This window comes from Epinephelus lanceolatus, chromosome 16, assembly GCF_041903045.1.
Source record: "Epinephelus lanceolatus isolate andai-2023 chromosome 16, ASM4190304v1, whole genome shotgun sequence".
Lineage (NCBI taxonomy): Eukaryota > Metazoa > Chordata > Actinopteri > Perciformes > Serranidae > Epinephelus > Epinephelus lanceolatus.
The window spans coordinates 17,983,076-17,999,197 of NC_135749.1; the positions used below are offsets into that span (position 1 = coordinate 17,983,076).

Below are 16,122 nucleotides of genomic sequence, written 5' to 3' on the forward strand. Positions count from 1 at the left end.
TCAGAGTCCACCTGTAACCATGCAAATATCTACTTGGAGCTCAGGCGAAGTGACGAATGGAAGCAGATTGCCACCATGTGGTTGAGTAATGCAATCACACTGAAGATGCTGAGATGGTCTGCGTTGTCTGTGGGCTCTGCTTACTGCACTTGTACTGCCTTGTGTATTTGCATGGGTATGTTACCAAATGGGCCTAATGGGCCCAGACCCAGGGGCCCAAAGGCTCAGGGGGCCAGTAAGCCAGAACCTCTGTGTAAAGTCACTCTTGCTAACTTGGCATTTCTGTGCAAAGGGCTTATGTCAGTAACAGAATAGCCTTAACACTTTTAAGATTTCACAAGAAAGAAACCATCATGATACGTTTCAAGTGAGTGTTTCCAACTCCTCAGTTTATCTACAGGTATTTAGAGGGGCTAAGAACCTCTATGCAACATGGGCCTTTCAACTCTGTAGGGAGAAACCACATGTTGTATCTGCACTGCCTGAGGAGGGGCTTATACACGCCGAGGCCCAGGGGCCTACTGTGTCATAATCCGCCTATGTATACTGACATACAAAAATTCAGAGGGATAATTTTTGACTGTAAAACATAATGTGACGCATCTAGTCACAGTTTTAGTATTTCTTAGTTCCATGTACAGTAACACCTTAAAAAATATCGATATTCTATACTATTTTCAACACCAGGGGAAAAATTGACATTGAGGGCATACAATGTAAATACATTTTTGTAAAAAGATAATTATAAAGAGGCTATAACAGGACATCAACGAAAAGCAGAACTGTAGCAAACATTCACAATAATCAAAACTTTTTTACATGAATAACAACAATATTTTTCTTGTGTGTGAGACTGTCACACATTAAAAATGCAATAAAGTGCAAGTAAAAAAAAAAAAACTGTGCCTGAAAAAAACTATAACCTATGTACTTGGAGCGAATGAGACGAGTGACAAGAAGACAGCACTGTGAGTGACTGAGAGGAGGCGGGTCTGTGGGGGCACTGCAGTGATGCATGTGTGTGTGTGTGTGTGTGTGTGTGTGAACTTGCTGCCAGATAGAGAGCAAGCATGAGCAAGTAGTATTGATAGTACCAATACTAGGGAAAATGAGTATTGAAACGGTTTCAAATATTCAGAATTGATATATTAGTAAATCAATATTTTTGACAACATTATCATAAAAACAATTTCTACATATGTATGGTCTTCAATGACAATAAAGTTTACTGTGAAAATTAGCTTGATGCTGATGAATCAAAATTCAAACTTTTTTTCCAGAGAATTCATTTAAACATTCTTTATTCAGCATCAGGGCGGGCATGATTAAGAGGGACGGCCAGAGGCATTCGTATTGTGCCGCTAGAGGTGAAATTCGTGGACCGGTGCAAGACGGACGAAAGCGAAAGCATTTGCCAAGAATGTTTTCATTAATCAAGAATGAAAGTCAGAGGTTCAAAGACAATCAGATACTGTCATAGTTCCGACAATAAAAGATGCCAACTAGTGATCCGGCAGTGTTATTCCCATGATCCACCAAGCAGCGTCCGTGAAACCAAAGTCTTTGGATTCTGGTGGGGAGGATGGTTGCAAAGCTAAAACTTAAAGGACTGGTCGAAAGGGCACCACCAGGAGTGGAGCCTGCGGGTTAGTTTAACTCAACACAGGAAACGTCACCCGGCCCGGACACGGAAAGGATTGACAGAGTGATAGCTCTTTCTCGATTCTGTCGGTGGTGCATGCATGGCCGTTCTTAGTTGGTGGAGTGATTTGTCTGGTTAATTCCGATAACGAACGAGACTCTGGCATGCTAACTAGTTACGCAGCCTATGCGGTTGGCGTCAAACTTCTTAGAGGGTTAAGTGCCGTTCAGCCACACGAGATTGAGCAATAACAGGTCTGTGATGCCCTTAGATGTCCGGGGCTGCAGGTGCACCACAAGCTTGACTGTGTGAGAAGCAATGTAGGACACCATTAAACCACAATTTGTTGGTATTTTTTATTAAATTGTCAAAGACAAAAATGTAATGACCCATCAGCCACAGCAGAGGAAGGTTATATGAAAAGTATTTAACAAAAAAAAACTGAATCTATACCAGCATCAGCTGCACCACAGAGTATAAACCAGATCCTCTTGGGATTCCAGGCACACAGCTCAATGCAATGACCGTGTTTTACATCGCCAATCTGTTACAGTGGGATCTCCCCTGCTTCAATCCCATGGATGATTAAGCGTGATAATTAAGGTTTTTGGACATTTTCCACAGAGGAGCAGACGTGGCAGCTGGTGACATTCATGCATTCCCAAACACAGAGGAGGGAATTACAATGAGGCCTCCATTCATTTCAGTGATCACAAAGTCTGCTCTTGGCACCAGTTCAAAAGCAGTCAAGCTGTTGTTGAAAAGGACTATTTGTGGCCCTCTTTGTTGCAATGTAGGCAATGTACCTTGATCTATTTGGGGAATTATAGAAGCCGTAGAAAGCAGCCAAATATTTGTTTTTTTCCAGCAGCCAGGATATTAACTTGCTATTACCCAGGAAAGAAACCATGGTGAGGATCAAATTACTTGTTTGATATTTTAGTTAAAATCTCTAATGGGCATGACACAGTATTATAGATTTCATAACAGCTTTATAGCTTTTTTGGCTTGATAACAAAGACAAGTTTATGGTCTGCTCTCCTACTGTGCTACTTTACTACTTTTTAACCCTTGAGTTTAAAAGGTGGCTCCCTGTCACAACTAAATAATTGAGAGGATTTTTTAATTTAGTTTCAACATTCATCAGGAGGATCATTTATGACCAAAAATCTGGGCCATCATCATCCACTTTCAACTGCCTTCAGTCCCCAAACAGTAACTTGGACTACTGACAGCAGCGCCTTGGATAACACCATGACTCCAGGCAGTAAAACTAATCCTTGCTTTCACTTCCAGCAGGTCAGATTACTGTAATGTTGTTTTCTCAGGTCTCCCCCAAAAGACTCAGACAACTCCAGCTCAGTCAGAAAGCTGGTGCCAGAGACCTAAAGACCAGGAAAACTGAATACACCAGTTCTCAGGTCTCTTCACTGGCTTCCAGTGTGTCAGAGAAGAGAGTTTAAAGTACTGCTGCTTGTCTACGACTGACATATGAATGCTCTCTGTCTCTCAGGTCATCAGGTAGAGGGCTGCAAACTGTTTCCTAGAGTACAAACTAAACATGGAGCATGGTGCACCACAAAACTGGAGCAAACTTCCAGAGAATGTTAGACTTGCACCTATACTGTTCTGGTCTGGTCAGTCTTATCACAGATTATCTTGTATGGACTTCATAGTAAGGGCCAAAGGTATTTCCTAATAGAACTAAAGGAAGTATTCAGATGCTTACTCACATAACCACACTGTAAAAATAATAAATAACACATATAAGTCCTGCATTTGAAATTTAACAGTTTAAAGGTACAGTATCCTACCTGTTGCCCAGCAGGTTAGCGATTCAATCTTCAGCTCCTACTGACACTGAACAAGACGCTGAATGCTAAGCCAGTCCCTTGCATGACAGCTCCACCAGCACCTGTGTATGTGAATAAGAAATACATTGTAAAGAGTTTTGGACAAAAATGTTATATCAATACAGTACAGTCCAATTTAAAATAGTTAAAAAAAACAAAGTACTGAGTATACAGAGTGGCCCATATACTGTATACAGGTGCTGTAAGTGTTAAAATATGATTTGGTTAGCATTTTATTTGTATTGATCAAGGTGGACATAGCATAATTTTGACTACGTTATAGGGAAATCTGAGGGCAATTGTGACATCTCAAATCGCACCAATCAACATGGTCTGGTACAAACTGATGTCTCATACTTTACATGATTACTATTTTAATTAAACTGAAATTAATTGTTCTGTGGATATCACATAGTTTTATCTATATCTACATTCTTGGAAGTTTATTATTGTCGTTGGTATTCATATAAAGATACTAAGTGTGTCGTTAGAATTGCCCCCATATGCTGTTACAATCACCCTTGCAAGTGGGGGCAGGTGTAACAAGACTCTAACATTGCTTGTAAATAACTGATGACTGTCAACACGGAGAACACAGATACAAGTTACCTACATTAAAAAATGTTTTCATGTAGCTTAAGAGGTTTTTGAGTAATGGTATCAAAACTGGTAAATGTTACAATTGCCCCCAGTCTCCCCTACTGTTTGGCTGTTTTTTTCGATCACTATACATCATCATCTTCATCATCATAATGTTGATTATATGCTCTGTATATGTATAATCCTGATCTGCTGAGAAACTACTAATTAAAGATCTCTGGTGAATGTGGGGTAAAAGGTGCAGTATTTTTTCTCTGAGGTACTGGTGTAGAAGTGTAAATTTGCATAAAATAAGAGAACTCGAGTAACACAGGTATGGTGCCGTAAAATTCAGTACACAGTCACATAGCCTACATTTATTTAAGTATGTTGGCTATAGTACTTGAATAAATGCATTTAATTACCTTCCAATGCTGCTTCATTACACCAAAACTGTCAAAACAAACTGTGCTGCCTCACACTGAGCTCAGAGCTGAATGTTTGTTTGCTTGCTTGAGAAAGAAGAGAAAAAGGTGAAGTCAACCAACGACTCAATCTCCCAGAATGCATTGCTCGAGCGGAAATGCCGGGAACTCCATGGAAACGGCAGACTGGCGTGCTAGCTTGAAAAACAAGCACAGTAAGCTAGCTTGCGTTAAATCTGGCTCCAGATAAACTTGCCTTAACACAGAACACATTTCATTTACTGCCTTTCTGCGAAGATGAGCCGGACACCGGATGCAAGAGCGAGGTAAGAGACACACTGCGTTAAACTAAATCGTCCGTTAACGGTAGTTACAAGAGGACTAAGTTACTGCCGTTAATTACCGTTAGCGTTGACAAAAACGAACCTCACATGAGCAGCGACGATATCATGGGTTACATAGTTAGTTAACTTATATTTTAACGCTCTATACTAATTGCACATACAGCTGGGAAACGAGTTAACTCTTTATATTAGTAGGTGTAAACACCAAACGCCTTTAGAGGACCATGATGTGTTTATGATCCCCAAACGGACTTGTCTCAAGCCGCTAAAACGGATTCAGTTCAGTCCTCAGAACAAAACTCAAATGCTAACGATACCCTGAAGAAATAGGGGTTTAATACACTCAGCTGGCTTAGTGTCTGTGTTATTACTGATGATGAAAAAATCTGGAAAACAAAACACTGTAAATCACATCCACAATATGCTGCTACACAGAGATGAACTTTAGTTAGATTATTTAAACTCATTTGACTTATTGTGCAAGAAAAATCAGGGTGTTTTCATATAGTCCTTTTTAAATGAACTGAACTCAGTCCTCTGAAAGTGGACCAAAAAGTGGACCAACAGAAAGGGGACGTTTCAAAGAGGACAGTTAATTTCAAAGAGGACTCAGTTCTCTTTCTGGTCAACTTCAGCTCTGATGGGGCCTCAGTCCTCTTTCTGTTCACACTATAGCCCAAATATTAAAACCACTGACAGGTGACGTGAACAACACTGATCATCTTGTTACAGTGCAATGTTTTGTTGGGAAACCTTGGGTTCTGACATTCATGTGGATACCACCTGACAGACTCCACCCACCTAAACACCAGTGCAGACCAGATACCATCCTCATGGCAACGGCAGTCCCCAGCAGCATTGGCCCCCTAGCAGGACAGTACGCCATGCCACACCAGAAAAACTTTTTGTGGCGTGGCCATCGATAAGTGTCGTTGCCATGAGGGGGTTTGTTTGGTCTGCAGTGGTCTTCAGGTGGGTAGAGCACAAATCAAGTTGAACCCACATGAATGCCAGGACCCAAGTTTCCCCAATGGAATATTGCACTGTAACAAGATGATCGATGTTTTTCATTTCATCCACCAATGGTTTTAATGTTTTGGCTTATCGGTGTATATTGATATAGTTTTGTTTTTACTTTGATGTGGCACAGCACTGTGGTTATGAAGCCCCTCACTTTCAGATGAACTTAAAACTGGAGGAGAACCTTTGTGTCTCTGTGTGCTGTAGACTGTTGCCATTTGATGTATTCTACATTCCACATCTGGAGACGTGCAGTATCTTCCGTGGACCAAACTACTCTTCATCCTGCGTCCTTGCAAGCGTTATAGGCCGACGAGGTTTCGTCTGTTTTTTCACGCATCCCAGTGCAACAGCATGTGATCTAGAGGGCTAAATACAATGGCAAAGAGCAAAGCAAACCTGGAGCCCTTTGTATTCACAAGCACAGGTTAAGTGAACCGCACCACAGACTTGAAGTGAACCGAATCATTTGCTTCAGAGGGGTCTGAGTTCTCTTGGAGTGTTCACATATGTGCAAAAAATGCTAAGTCACAGCTCTGAGTCTGTTCAGAGGGCCGAAAAGGACCAAGTGTGAAAACACCCTCAGTTAAAATATCTTCCCTATACAGTATTTGATTACTGTTGTGATTGTTGTCTGTCATTCTCCAGGGACAACCAGACCAAAAAGATCCAGGAAAACATCACCAATGTGGAGAAACATTTTGGAGAGATGTGCCAACTGTTTGCTGCCTATGTGCGTAAAACAGCCAGGCTAAGGGACAAGTCGGATGTGCTGGTTAAGGAGATTGGTATGTACGCAGACACAGAAACACCAGACCTGAAGAGGGGTATGAAGCAGTTTGCTGACCACCTGGCCAAAATTCAAGACTACCGCCAAGCTGAGGTAAAACTACAGTATTTTATTTCCTGCTTCTTTGACTTTAATCATTATTTCACGTTCACATCTACAGTATGAATTTGCTGGAACCTAATGTGATGTTACTTGCCTTACAGGTGGAAAGACTTGAAGCCAAAGTCGTAGAGCCGTTAAAAAGCTACGGAGCTGTGGTCAAACGTAAAAGGGTGAGTGTTGCTCTTGATGTCTGCACTGACTCAGAATGAGCCAAATGGCAATGACAAAGTTCAATCCATATTCCAGTTACAATTATTCTGAAGTTAGGGAAATGACTCCTCAAAGAGAAACTTCAAGAAATCTTGAAGACATTATGATGACATTATTTACCTTCCTTCCTGCCTTGGTCCCTCTTCATATAACCTGTGTTTGCATTCCATCTAAATGACTGCAGATTTTTGGATTACACTTTTCAAGATTAAATGTGCTCTGGCCTATAAGGATGCAGTCACTGTGTTACCAAAGTGAGAAATGAGGTTTAAGGGGTTAGTTTGGGTCACAAGGCAATATACTGTCTGTTATTACCACTGTAGGCCACACGAGGGCGGTGTTGATTTGGTGATAATATCCCACTGGTACAGCTGCATTTCTTTGTGACACTGTCAGTATCCCTCCTCTCAGCTTCTTGTTTTGTCCAGGATGACAGATATACTGCGCAGGATTGTCAGCTACTGTTTGTAAAGCCAGGCATCAATGAAAGTAAAAGCCGACCCCAAATTAACTCTTGTGTGTCTCTTACAGTCTTGCACCTGGTCACTACCCTTTTATAAAGCTCTGACCTCATGTGAGCGCTGTGGGGGTACACACTCATAAATGTCCCAAACACAGAAAATAAGAAGAAAATAATAAAACACAGGCAAAGAGCAGAGTCTCTGCAGAAAAATACACCACCACACACTTGTAGTGGGTCATAAGTGATAACTGAGAGGGATTACTTCTGTATGAGTCTACACATTGCATTTTAGTAAAGTCCTGCATAGTACATCACTAAAGAGAGAGTTCTTCTTAAAAAAACGTATCAAATCTATTGTTTCTTTGTGACTTTTGGAGTCTCTCACGTATAGTGTTGCCATAAATTATTCATGTAGCCTCGTGTTGTCCAGCCAAACAGATGGCTCAGTTTGAGAGGACCACTGTTGCAAAGTACTGTTAAAAGTGCCTCTTTTTTGTCATCTTTTTGTTAAAACTACAATACTTTCAAACTGCAGATTTGCCAGGATTTAAAGTACGTGCCAAAATACACACAAGACACATCTTAGTTTGTTTAAAATAAACAATCCGATTGATCATTTGCTGTACAGGCAGAGTGAGCGTGCCAAAATATAATTAGGTCTAGCTAAATGAAGCTATTTAGTCATTAAAAAAGTGAACTTGGCTGTATTTGATTTTGTCAATGGTGAAACAATATATCCTTCATTATTATTTCATTCCAACTGTTTCAGCGTAAAGGCAACACAAAGACCTGCACAACAGGGTGCACTTGAGGTCCTGATCCAGAAACGCTGAGCTACACCAAACGTTTGTTAGATTATGTCCGGACACAAATTTTTAAATAATTGACTCTCATTCTCATAATGACCACTTTGTCCTTGTATGTTCGTGCATCCATGCAGGAGGATCTGAAGATGACTCAGAGTGCCAGAGACAAAGAAGCCAAACAGATGGCTCAGCTTGAGAGGACCAGACAGAGGAACCCCTCAGACAGGCATATCATTGTATCCTTGCCTTGTTTCTCAAATACTCTAATATCAAACACACAACAGACTTCTAATGTCACAAGAACCACCTGTGTACTTTCTAGTACAGGTGACATATTGGGTACAGCGTAATTCCTTGTTAGTTGTAGATAAGAATTAATATTGCAAGAGGAAAATAAACTTCTCATCCATTTGATGTTATAACAGTTCATACCCCATTGCTAATATGTTTTGGGTGTTTCCTTGACCAAGCTTTCAGTCCCAGGTATGTCCCATGTAATCTGTGGATCTCATCACTGGTGATGTATGACCGCAAAGATTAAACACATTTCAGAATTGCTCTTAAATGGAGGAAACCATCCAAAATATTAAAAGTTGTGTTTTGACCACAGTTAAATGAATGCGTGGTTGTCAAATGCAGTGATGGCTACAAATGATTTAACATTACTCTTAATTAGATGTGAAGCCCATCATGGGAATGACTTCTATCTCTATCACAAACCTATAAACTCACAAAACCCCTCTCCAGTTTCTCCACAAGAAGAAGGTGTTTAGTCATTTTTGGACCAGTTAGGCCTGAGGTATACTTGCTTTTACACCAAGTGTTTGCGAATACAACTGGCTGTGTCTTGAACAGGATAGTTCACACACTTGACTACATACTAGGCATGTTGCTGGAGGACACCATTAGAGGGCATGCTTGAGAAATTCAGACCAAATAGATATTCCAGATTTGCATGATGTAAACAGTAAACAATAAACATGGTGACACTCGAGGAGGTTACTATATTCTTAATTCTGAGTTCCCAGCAGATCACAGCAGAAAAGGCAACAGTGTCGCCATCATAGATCGTATGTATTAAACACATCATGTCAAAGCGAGTATGCTCCTCTTGTAATGCCAACACTGCCTCTACTGTTCAAGTGCATATTGCATCTTGTGGACACTCATTCATTCATTCATTCATTCATTCATCTTCTAACCGCTTCATCCTCTTGAGGGTCGCGGGGGGGGGCTGGAGCCTATCCCAGCTGACATCGGGCGAGAGGCAGGGTACACCCTCTACAGGTCGCCAGACTATCGCAGGGCTGACACATAGAGACAAACAACCATTCACGCTCACATTCACATCTACGGACAATTTAGAGTTATCAATTAACCTAGTCTCCAATCTGCATGTCTTTGGACTGTGGGAGGAAGCCGGAGTGCCCGGAGAGAACCCACGCTGACACGGGGAGAACATGCAAACTCCGCACAGAAGGGCTCCCACGCCCGGGACCAAACAGGCAACCCTCTTGGTGTGAGGCGAGAGTGCTAACCACCACACCACCGTGCCGCCCGTCTTGCGGACACATTGAATTCATTCCTGACAACGTGCACAGCCAATGATGCAGACAGATCTAGCGCATGTGATTGCAAAGATAAAAACCAAGTATAACTCCGGCCTTATACACATGCCAGCCTGCAGCACCTGTAGATACTGAAGGTAATAGAAGCAGCTCATTTTATAAGGGCTAAAACAAACAGTTATTTTCATCAATTAATCTACCCATTCATTCTTGGTTAATATTGTCAATGAAATGTAAAAGAAAAAAATAGTAAATAATGGGTAATTTCTCAGAGCCCAAGGTGACATCTTCAAACAAAAACAAAGTTTATTATCATGCATGACACATAAAAACATCAAATTCTCACATTTAAGAAGCAATGAAACCAGCAAGTGTTTGTCTTTTTGCTTTAAAAAGTTAAAATAGTTGCCACTTAATATTCTGTCAATCAACTAATCATTGCAGCTCCACATTTTATATTAAACTAGAGCACTCGGAGAGCGCAGACCTCCACCAAGCAGCACGGATTTCCCGCCATTTTATTATTTTATCCACTTCTTATCATCTGTTCCTTGTCCCATTATCAACCTTTCCTGAAAATTTCATCAAAATCCGTTCAGAGCTTTTCGAGTTATTTTGCAGACAAACAAACAGACCAACGCCGGCGAAAACATAACCTCCTTGGCGGAGGTAATTATGTTAAATTGCACACACGAGATATTAGTGTCGACCTATTACTTTCCATTCATGTTAAAGGAGCACATCAGCATGTCAATATCTTGGGTATGTTGGGTATCACATATCTATTTTCTAACTGCTTAAATCAACAAGCACAAAGGAATACTGTTGATACTATGTTAATATACTCTGCTGCTTTTCTCAAACTTGTTCTTCCATAAGGCTGAGACTGAGCTCCAGAAAGCCACCATGGATGCCACACGGATCACCAGGCAGCTGGAGGAGATCATATACGAGTTTGAGAAGCAGAAGATTCGCGACATCAAGGTCTGTTGCGCTGAGCTTCCTACCCACCTCAAATTAAGAACTTCAGTTTCAGTGGTTGGAAATATACTGCATGTCTGTTGAAGCAGTGGGTGACAGTGAAGTGAAACCAGACAGTGATGACATTGGCGGTTGTTTTTGACACCTGCCCACACCTCTTAATCCTCCTCCAGTTGTTTGAAGCTATTCTTGTTTTGTCATTTCAGAACTCTTTGTCATGTCTTGTGGCCATCAGGTAGTTGTGTGATTCATTTAAATAGTTTCAAAGCCCACTCAGGACTGAAATATTATCCATGTCTTTCCCCCTTTTAGAAAATCTTTTGTGAGTTTGTGACGGTGGAGATGTCGTTCCACGCGAAGGCCTTGGAGCTGTACACCTTGGCCTATCAGAGCATTCAAAGTGTGGATGAGGAGGAAGACCTGGAGGTAGGCTGATGGCCCAGACGTTCTAATAAGCCTGCTACTGTGTTTGTGCGTAGGAGATATTTGAAAATGTGAATTTAGGTGTAATCATTGACCTGACATAATCACTTTGTCACTGACACACACTCTGGATATTTAAATGTCACTGTAGTAGTGCTAAAAGCTGATCAGTCTCCATGTACACCCTCTGCTGAGCACTTGATTAACCTGTTAGTTATATTCAACAAGTTTGATAAGAAATTGTGGTCTTATGCACTCATTACTCATCAACTCATTACTCACACATACTCTTGAGTCCACACCCTCCAACTCATGTGGTAACTTTGAACTATCCTGCGGTGAACTCTCCACAGTTCAGAGTCATGCGAGCTACTGTCCTCTGTTGCAGTTCAATCTGAGAGGTTTGCTTTTACTATTTTAAGAGACAAAGCCTGTAGTGAGAAAACAAAGGATCAGTGATATGCAGTGAGCGAGGTTCCTCCTGCAGATGCCCTTGTGCTATTTTTCCTCCACCCCTCGCCATCTCATCTGTGTGTTTTAGCACTGAATCATCTCTCTTCCATTCATATTGAAGCGAAACTCCTCACCCAGACAAGGCTGTTTTTCAGTGACTCATAGCACAAAGCATGGGAGATTGAATCATCCGAAAAAAAGGCACAATGATAGGCATGAAGATAATCCTGACTGAGAGTGCTTGTGGAATTTATTTGTGGTGTGGCTTAAATGGCAGTTTGCTGTGTTATCGGAGACATACCTGCTGAGCTGCTTTGTTTACGTGTGACCAGACGAAAGATTACCAGTTGGTGACGTGCTGGAAGTTTTAGATTGTAGAGTGTTCAAGTTGTATATACCTGTTATATAAAATACCCCAAGTATTACGTAGCATAACTAAACTAATCTTGCATTATGTTTAGTGAGCACATTACAGATGGGTGTGTGTGTGTGTGTGTGTAGGCATTGCTTCCATTCTCCTGTTTCTCTTTGGAAAAATATAGCGCCTACTGTCTTTGGCAGGTGTTCAGGAGTTCGCTGCACCCCCCTGACTACCAGTCACGCTTAGACATAGTGCGAGCTAATTCCAAAACCTCCCTCGATCGGACCGGGCCCTTCCTAAGTACATCAGGGACCTCACAGGTAAGATACAGACAGTGCATAGATGCTGTAATACACAACCTAGAATTTCCCCAGAAGATCCCTGTTTGACTAAGTCTCTGCTATGGAATTGCTTTCTTCTGTCTGACAGTTACGTAAATGTCATTGTTATGATGTAATTTAAAAAAAAAAAAAAAAAAATCCCCTTCTTCCCTTTTTGAACCCAGTAGTCTTCCTCATGCCAGTAGAGGCTGGTGCTCGAACAGTCTGAGTCTTATCAATCGTGCCAAAGTGTATATCGCGGTATCATTTCAAGCCATCATTCAGTCTGAATCTTCACACGTCATTGCATGCAGGTGACATTATGCATTTCCTCCTTCATCCAGTAACCCCAGCGTCTTCAGTGGTACTGCTCTAACTTGTAAATTTAAAGAATTGCCTTGTTAAATGTCCAAACAGCTAGTCTTCACTCTCTCAATAAATGAGGAGTATCATTTGATATCTTTGAAGAGCTGTCTTCTCAGGTCTCAAAGGGTAGTGTCAGACATTATGTCTTGTATCTAGAGATGTCAAGATTGTAGCTTGCTGAGAAGTAAGTAGCACATGTCACGAGAATGTGCCTCAAAGGTATCTTTCACCACAACTTGAGATCATACTTTGCTTTGATTAGTTTTGATTTTATCTGTCATCTGTAGTCGCTGCTTAACAAAAAGAGATTTGCATGTCAGGTATACAGCTAGAATAGCAGGGACTGTCAAATGGTATTTTTTGCCTAGGAAGTATCTACCTAGGAACTAGCAGCCATGACGAGCTGGTCCAGTTCTCTAAATGCAAGGAAAGGTGCTCAGTGACTATTCTGGCATACACAAAGTACTTCTGTTTTTGCCCTTATTGTGAAAAAGACAGTATTCTTACGAAGCCGTTTACATGGCTAATGAAAATGAATGTTCCACTAACACTCCTGTTTACGTGCAGCCGTGCATACTTTGATTAATGTTCCCCAATGTGTCGTTTATCACGTCAACGTTAACCACCAGTAGAAGACTTGATGGAGTGTGCGAACACAGCCTCCCTCTTATATTCCTTCAGCCACCTTGCAGTATTTGCACATATTAAAAAACCTGTTGCTGTCCAAGTATTTTATAATGTTTGAAAGCAGGTGTGTTTCTCCTTCCAACCAGAAATGTACGCTTTTCTTTTGGGCATGCATCTTTACCCCCCAGCCTTGAAAACTGTTGGTTACTTGGTGCATGTACAACATATCCATGACCGTAAACAGACAAGTGGCAGTGTGTTGCAAACTGCAACAGACGCATATTCAGATTGTGGTGTATACACGTCCAAACAATGCTATTAAAACCTGAAAAATACCAGCATATCCCATATGTCTTAATTGGAAAATGCTAAATTCGGGAAGAGGCCTAATTAGGAATATCCAAACAGAATATATTGTTTATATGACCCATATCAAACTCAGAGTATTGTCATATTTGGAGTAATAGTGGAACATTAGTTTGCATGTAAACACAGTCAGTTTAAGGGCACACTGGACCATCCTTTACCAAAGGAAATGGGATAATGTTGTCCCAGTACTTCCTGTGGCAGCAACACATAAAGTGATAAATGGCCATTTACAAAAGCAAACATTAAGCTTATCTTCATACTAATACATACAGTCATAGTTATTGGTTCATGATTCATGTCGATAAATATGAGTGGACTGGAGAGTTCGCGTGAGCAACCACTCTCAAAATGACAACCATTTTGTTTCACTTTTGTCACTGGTAGCCTTTAATTCTTTCATTTCAATTCCAACCTTGGTATCAAAGTAATATTTTTTTGCCAACGTTTATGAAGCCTACACAAAACAACATGGGGAGAACGCACAGGGGGAACTACGTTGTGCTTTTAGTAGTTCATCTTTGGAACTTTGTAGTTTTACCACGTCAGAAAACCTGCGTCAACATGTATTGTCGCATAATTATGTAGCCTAGTGTAAGTGCATTTGGTCTTTTCCTAAGTCCTTAGGAATTCTCCTTCACATCTTTCCTTGACGCCATGACATTTTCTATCAAGTTCAAGGAAAAGTGTTGAAGAAAAGACAATAGGACAATTTGACCGCAGCCCTCATTTGCATACTGGATAAAACTACAGAGGAAAACTGCGAGATTATACACATACCATGACATGAACTTGGCAGTCCTTCAACATGGGCAATTTTTATATAGGTATAGTCTAATACCACCAATATGCAAATGTAACCTGAGGAATTTGATGCATTTAAGGGTGTGTTTACACCTTTACCTGTATTGTCTCCAGTAAGACACAGACATGTTCAGAACAAAAACAACTCTACAGGAGCACAAACTGTGCTTAATCACTACCTGCTAAGTGTTTTAGTTGCATGTTTATTTGTTGTCACAGCAACAAAGAGCTTCCAGTCGGCAGACCAGAAGAGAGGAGGAGGAAGAGGACGACGAAGAGGATGAAGATGAATCTGAGGAGGAGGAGGAAGACGAGGACGAAGAGGAGGACACAGATGAACATTAATTTCTTTATTTGCCTTAGTTTTTGTCTATCTGTGTGTGTAGTATTGTTTTATGATGTTCATGAAAAGCCGTGTCATTGCCAAAATCACCTCACACTGGTGGTCTGAGCAGTATTGTATTGTCAGTGTGCTGCTGTCGTGTGATGCTTTGTAAGAGAACCTGTTCTTTACTAACGTGTTTGGAACTCCAGCCAGTTCATGTCTTACATATTTTTATATAACTCATGCCAAAATGCACATTACATATTCAGCTGTACAGGAGCTCCCAGTGCATTTTAATATGTTATTCATCTTTATAAATAAAAAAGTTGCACATTTTGCGTTGTTCCAGTGAGTTGCCATTCTATTATAAGTACATGGTGTACCCTCAGTCACTTTGCATAAAAAAGGCAGCAGAGGGGTTGATTGTTATTTTAGAAATTGTTCAGAGTGTGAATCAGCCTAAGTGACAGTAGTTATGTGACGACTGCAGTTGAAAATGACTCATCTCTTCCACAGACATGCAAAAGTTGTACAAATGAAGCCGGGGACATTATGCACCACTCTGTCTCTGTTTATCAGGATATATATGCATGTGTGGGGGGTACAGTATGTGTTGTCTGCCACAGTGGAGGCTGCTGCTGCCACTGTGTCAGCTGATGGCTCCTGTGTCTGTCTTGCATGAGTCACCCAACACATTTATCATTCCTCATCTGCTTGTGTCATGATGAATACTTTTCAGCCTTTGGACTTGTACATACGAACGCACACACATATTGTGAGTTAATATCATTATCTGTTTGACAATATACACACAAATGCAAAAATTCATGGAGCTGCCCAGCAAGTGACAAGATTTTCAGTCTAACAGATATGAGGGCTAACAAAACCTCCCTTACAGCAACACTGATTATCTCCGTGACTGTGTGAGATAAAAGCTGTGTAGGTGGTGTGTCACCAGCCCTCTGCGCAATAGCACCTTAATGCATATAAAGGTTAATGTGTATGCAAACACAGTCACACTGGCACGTACCAGTTTTGCTTCGGCATATTGTGGATGTGAATGGCCTGTGTTGCAATGAGTCATCACCTATAAAGTGTGTTTGTGTGAGTCAGAGCTTTTCCAATGGCAGATAAACCTAAAGGCTCCACTACCCGATCACAGGGTAGAAGAAGGGACATTGACCAGTGAGAGAAAGGAGTCTGAAAGAAAAGAAAGAATCAAGTGAGGCGAGTGATAAAAGTAAATGTTCATGTTAGCAAGGAGTCAAAGGTACAAAGGGAGGCAAGAGTTATT

General features: G+C 41.0%; 1 protein-coding gene across 1 annotated transcript; it reads left to right on the forward strand.

Annotated features, from left to right (window-relative positions):
* Positions 1-4,667: 4,667 nt before the first annotated feature.
* Positions 4,668-15,164, forward strand: cibar1 (CBY1 interacting BAR domain containing 1). The gene is made up of 9 exons (XM_033636570.2): positions 4,668-4,825; positions 6,512-6,746; positions 6,857-6,925; positions 8,369-8,470; positions 8,712-8,717; positions 10,682-10,786; positions 11,096-11,209; positions 12,221-12,340; positions 14,723-15,164. The coding sequence occupies exons 1-9, from the start codon at positions 4,797-4,799 to the stop codon at positions 14,846-14,848; spliced, it is 906 nt and encodes a 301-aa protein (XP_033492461.2). The 5' UTR covers positions 4,668-4,796; the 3' UTR covers positions 14,849-15,164.
* The last annotated feature ends 958 nt before the right edge of the window (positions 15,165-16,122 follow it).

Bases quoted from the DNA above. Each gene is read 5' to 3' on its own strand.
- cibar1 (XM_033636570.2), top strand. From the start codon at position 4,797: ATGAGCCGGACACCGGATGCAAGAGCGAG. The intron at 10,787-11,095 runs GTCTGTTGCGCT...TCCCCCTTTTAG, and splicing joins AGAAGATTCGCGACATCAAG to AAAATCTTTTGTGAGTTTGT. The intron at 12,341-14,722 runs GTAAGATACAGA...TTGTTGTCACAG, and splicing joins GTACATCAGGGACCTCACAG to CAACAAAGAGCTTCCAGTCG.